General features: G+C 39.8%; 1 protein-coding gene across 1 annotated transcript in view; it reads right to left on the bottom strand.

The window, feature by feature from the left end:
* LOC104532877 (protein arginine N-methyltransferase 8) overlaps nucleotides 1-5489 on the bottom strand; it is a gene marked incomplete at its 5' end in the record, with an annotated part of 25744 nt that overhangs the window by 12746 nt on the left and 7509 nt on the right. The window contains one exon of the mRNA XM_010178193.2: nucleotides 1806-1869. Coding sequence (XP_010176495.2) covers nucleotides 1806-1869 — 64 coding nt within the window. The remainder of the gene's footprint in view (nucleotides 1-1805; nucleotides 1870-5489) is intronic.

Here is a 5489-nt window from a genome sequence, read left to right on the forward strand (position 1 = left end):
CTGACAAAGGGGAGAGATCTCTGCTTCTTTCTGTTTTTCCAAGGACTTGCTCCTTGGAGAAACTGTAGGAAGAAGCCAAGATAAATACCTTCTGCAACCTCTGGAGCACACTGGATCCTTATTTATTCTGACAATGGTCCCTTCACACATGTCCTGTTTCTGGAAATCCAAACGTGAATTGGTTTGTGCTGTGCTCTCTGTGTAGCTGTTTGATGAAAGGCTGTTCTGGGAATATACACAGGTAGGCATATCCAAAGGTGCGGGATAACCCAACTGAGGTCAACACCTCATTGTTTTAATGCCTTATCCCAACTGTGGAGATGAGTATTTTCTGGTCCTTGGCTTTCTTCTCTTTCTGAACCCAAAGTTGCATACACTGGCTGGCCTTTTATATCCCATGTCACTGCTGTTTCTTTCACAGCACTGCATGCTGTACAATAAATTCTCCTCCCAAACAGCTCTGTGATAGTCAGAAGCTGCTAGTGACAGCACTAAAAATTAGAGCAGATTTAAACCAGAACAGAAATCTGTTTCTGTGCATGTGCTAGCATAGCTCCAGCACAGACGCAGCTACAAGTTGGGGCAAATCATAGAATCCTAGGATGTTGTGAGTTGGAAGGGACTCACAGGGATCATCCAGTCGAACTCCTGTCCCTGCACAGGACAAGCCCAAGATTCAGACCATGTGTCTGAGGGCACATGGTGGCCAAATGCTTCTGGAATCTTGTCAGGCTTGGTGCCATGAGCACCTCCCTGGGGAGCCTGTTCCAGTGCTCCACCACCCTCTGCCTCAAGAACCTTTTCCTCATGGCCAACCTCACCCCCCCCGCCACATCTTCCTGCCATTTCCTCTGCTCCTGGCATTCGTTGGTGGCCAGAGAGAAGAGATCAGCATCTGCCCCTCCTCTTCCCCTTGGGAGGAAGTTCTAGACCACCATGAGATCTCCTCTCAGTCTCCTCTTCTCCAGGATGAACCAAGTGACTTCAGCCTCTCCTCATACGGCTTCTCCTCTAAACACTTTATCAATTTTGTGGCCTCCTCTGGACAATGATACAGTCCAGCCAGCTAAGACCCGTTCTACAAGTTCCTCCTAAAGAACACTTCTAAAGAAGAACTCTCTCACAGACTCAGTTAAAAAAAAGCCCAAATTTTAGGTTGTTACAAAGATATATTGTGTGCAGTGATTTGGAGGACTGAAGACATGAAATAGAGCTTGTTGGAGATTATTTTTTGTTTAGAGTTTCCAGTAGGTTAATGGTTTGTTTTGGTTTTTTTTTTAATTGAAGTGTTTTGAGGAAAAAAAAAAGTTTTCTATGACAGTTATTCTGAGAATTGAACATTTTCATTTATGTGTGTATGTTTCAATATGTTTTTTTAATAAAATTTTTTTTTAAGTTGTAAGTCAGAAGAATCTCTATGAAAAATCTGTATTGATATGGAATACTTTTTGCTTTGAATCTTATTTCAATCTCAGTGTGTGTGTACAAATTCTATTTAAGAGATAGGTGGAATTCAACTGGCAGAATTAATTTGAACAGTTCAGCTCTAATATGGGGCCTTTTGTCTGCTTTGCTAAATCAAACTGCCTGCCAATGAGTCCTATTTGCTTCTACTGTCTAAGCCTAGAAGGAAATGTAGAAGTAACTTCTCCCGTGAGAAATTGTGGTGTTTAGTTTTGTATTTACATAAGTCAGTTATGCAAAACTACCATTTACATATAAACTACACAACATAAATTAATCGGACAAAGCAAAGCAGTTATCTTCTCTTTCTCCTGAAGAAAATATTTTAATATATCCCTTACTGTTGTCCAAGTGGTTGGCCTTGATAATTTTTTCTGAGTAGTCAGATATACTTGAGCATTCAATCTAAGAAAAAAAGAAGAAAAGCAAGAGGAAGAGTAATTATGTGTTAGAGATCTCAGCTATATGAATAAAAACAAAATCTACTGAAGGCAGCAAAGACTCTACAGAGCATGTAACCATTGATAAAAGAGTAAATCAAACCTGTGTGGGCAAGATCATGATCAATGAAATCTTAATATTTAAACTGCAGTCTGTATTTGAGTTAAACTAGCTCATGTAGAAAAGATTGCTTTGAAAACTGTTGAAATGTGGAAAAGAGAGGTCCTAACTACAAAGTTAGATAATTTATTAATAATTCTATTTAATTTATTCCTCCTACTTCAGAATATTGCCTCCTCCCCAAAAATATCTGCTGAAGGGAATGAATTAGCATGGTGCTACATTTACTCAGGTATTTTAAAACAAAATATATTCAAACTTTGTGAATAACGTTAAAAGTCAAACTATGCCAATACTGGTCTGTGTTAAGAAGCAACTGCTTTTCTCCATGAAAAATCTATCATCTTTGGCAATGCATGCTATCAAAAAAGAATACAAACATTTTACACATAAAAAATGTCTGAAATTATTTTATTTACAAAAACATCCAGATCTGCATGTCTTCTCCTATGACCAGTTCTGTGCTTTTACTAGGAAAGGAATTACAAAGTACCTTTCAGTTTTAGATTTGCCCTTATATTTGTTAAAATCTGAGTTATAGCATAAAAGCCCATGTTTGCAATAACCTTTGATACCTTATAGAGAAATCCATTAATCTCTCTGGGTTTTGTGCCCTTTTAAAATCATGAGGGACAAGTTGCTGGTAGTCACTGAATCAGTTCCTAATTTATCTTGTTCAAATTTGACATTGAACTCTCAATAATAATTTGTATAAACCTTGTCTCTCTAATTCCCCTTTGGGAGTGTAAAATAGAATTATATTATCTCTAGTGAAGTGTTTATATGTGCAGTGAATTCCATTTAACCTCTAAAAGTCAAACTGTGCTTGACCTCTGTGATGGCACTCACAGATGGCAGTACAGTGGATGGAAGGACACACAAATCCTTTATTCTTTTTATATAGCCTGTGAAATAGCTAGACAAAATAGCAATCATAATACCAATCCCTGTCCCCATGGGAACATGAGCATTAATTCTATTTAGCCTGCCTATGGATGTAAACTGCTCCTTAAGATGTCTGACTTTCTGCTTGTTTTATATGATTTTTTAAAGAAAGCATGGGTATGTAGGTGTTTGGATGTGGCTTTCTAACCTTCCTAAAGAAAAAGATGCAAAGAAATAAAAAGTTCCGTTTCATGAATGACTATGAGTTTCCGAAAATCAGCTTAATTCTCAAAGAAGCAAAATAATAAAAAAACAGCACTCAAATGTTCCAGGAAGGAAGATAAATTTCAGAAAATAAACTTGCTTTAGGGTGGCTAAAGCTGTTCATCTCTATTTTGACTTGGACTCTAAACTGTGTTACAATCTTATTTAAAAAAACCCAAATCATTTCAGAAAAATAAAATACTGATCTCTGTAGGTCAAGAAATAGGAAAAAAAATTCAGCTTTTCCAGATTTTTCCCCAGTTCTCTAAGTCAGTGACCTGATCAAATCTGTCCAATTTTAGAAAGCATTTGGATTTTATGAAAACTGTGTGTTCCAATAAAATATGTCTATACCTCAGTTTACAAACACAGAATGGTTTGTGTTGGAAGGGACCTTAAAGCTCATCCAGTCCCAACCCCCCCTGCCATCAGCAGGGACACCTTCCACTAGACCAGGTTGTTCAAAGCCTCATCCAGCCTGGCCTTGAACACTTCCAGGGAGGAGCAGCCACAGCTTCTCTGGGCAAACTGGGCCAGAAAATTTCTTCCTTATATTCAATCTAAACCTACCTTCTTTCAGTTTAAAACCATTGCCCCTTGTCATATCACTACAGACCTAGGTAAAAAGTCTTTCTCCACCTTTCTTATACACCCCCTTTATTTACTGAAAGGATGCAATAAGGCCTCCCTGGAGCCTTCTCTTCTCCAGGCTGAACAGCCCGAACTCTCAGCCTTTCTTCATAGGAGAGGTGTTCCATCACTTTGATAATTTTTGTGGCCTCCTCTGGACCCACTCCAACATGTCCATGTCTTTCTTGTACTGGGGACCCCAGAGCTAGAAACAGTACTCTAGATGGGGTCTCACCAGAGCGGAGTAGAGGGAAAGTTTCACCTTTCTCAATGTTTTGGCCATGCAGCTCAAGATTCAATTGGCTTTCTGACCTGTAAGTACGCATTGCTGGCTCACATCCTAATTTTCCACCCAGCACTATCCCCAAGTCCTTCTGTGCAGGGCTGCTCTCAATTAATTCATCACCCAGTCTGTACTGACATTGGAGATTGTCCTGATTCAAGTGAAGGGCCTTGCACTTGGCCTTGTTGAACTTCATGAGGTTCACACTGGTCCACTTCTAAAGCCTGTCAAGGTCCCTCTGGATGGCATCCTTTCCCTCAAGTATATCAACTGCACCACTCAGCTTTGTGTCATCTGCAAACTTGCTGAGGGTGAACTCAATCCCACTACCTACATTATTAATAGTAGCAGTCCCAATATGGACCTTCAAGGGGTTTCCATATTGAGTTTCTTCAGTTCTATCTAGTTCTGTGTGTGTATATTCATCTCTACTTTCATTTTACTTCCTCAGTCTTCAATCCAGTGCTGCAAATGTCTCCCCTTTTACTAGTGTCTTTCTGAAACAGTCACCACATTCCCAGATTTCCTTTTTCCCTGGGCTGTGTCCTCATCACCACCTTTTTATCTCAATCAGCTAACAACTAGCATGTGCCTTCATTTTATGTGTATGTCTAACTCCTTCTTACCTACTCTGTCTTGTTTGTCTGAAAATACCGTAGAATTCAGATACTGCAGTGATTGTCCTGAATTTTGTGTGACTAAATGCCGCAGATGAACCAAGGGTTCAAGGGATAATTGAATGTATTTTTTTGTCCCTCACCTACTCCTCCCAAGCACCAAAAGCCACAGGCCAATCCTATCTTTATATGTCTTACAAGAGCTTCCCAGTTAGATGACCATTATTGCATGACCTACTCTTATCCTCCCACAATGGTTAGGGGTCAGAGTACGTGAAGCAAGAAGAAAAACTGAGGTGGCTGGTTCTGTTCAGCTTGTAGAAGAGATTCCCCCAATCCAATAGCTATCTTCAACTATCTAAAGAGAGCTTGCCAAGGAAACAAAGTCAAACTCTTCTCTGAAGTGCACAGTGACAGGACAAAAGGCAGCAATCATGACCTGTGGCAAGGGAAATTCCTGCTTATTGTAGCACTGGAATAGGTGTTGAGAGAGGATTTGGAGTCTCCATCCTTTGAGATTTTCCAAATTGGACTGGACAAAGCCTTGAGCAACCTGACACAGCTTTAAACTTAAGTCTGGTTTGAGCAGGAGGCTGGGTTAGATACTTCCGGAGGTCTTCTAAATGAAATCTTTCTATGAGTCAGTGATTCTATGATTTACACCTCCTGAAGACCCAGAGATGATCTAGCAGTTGGCTGAGGTAGTGGCAAGGAGTAAGTTCCAACACTGAGTAAGAGAGGAAAAGAAGAAACAGACAGGGAAGTGGATGAATTTGAACCTGAAG

This window comes from Antrostomus carolinensis, unplaced genomic scaffold (genome assembly GCF_000700745.2).
Source record: "Antrostomus carolinensis isolate BGI_N321 unplaced genomic scaffold, ASM70074v2 scaffold6371, whole genome shotgun sequence".
Lineage (NCBI taxonomy): Eukaryota > Metazoa > Chordata > Aves > Caprimulgiformes > Caprimulgidae > Antrostomus > Antrostomus carolinensis.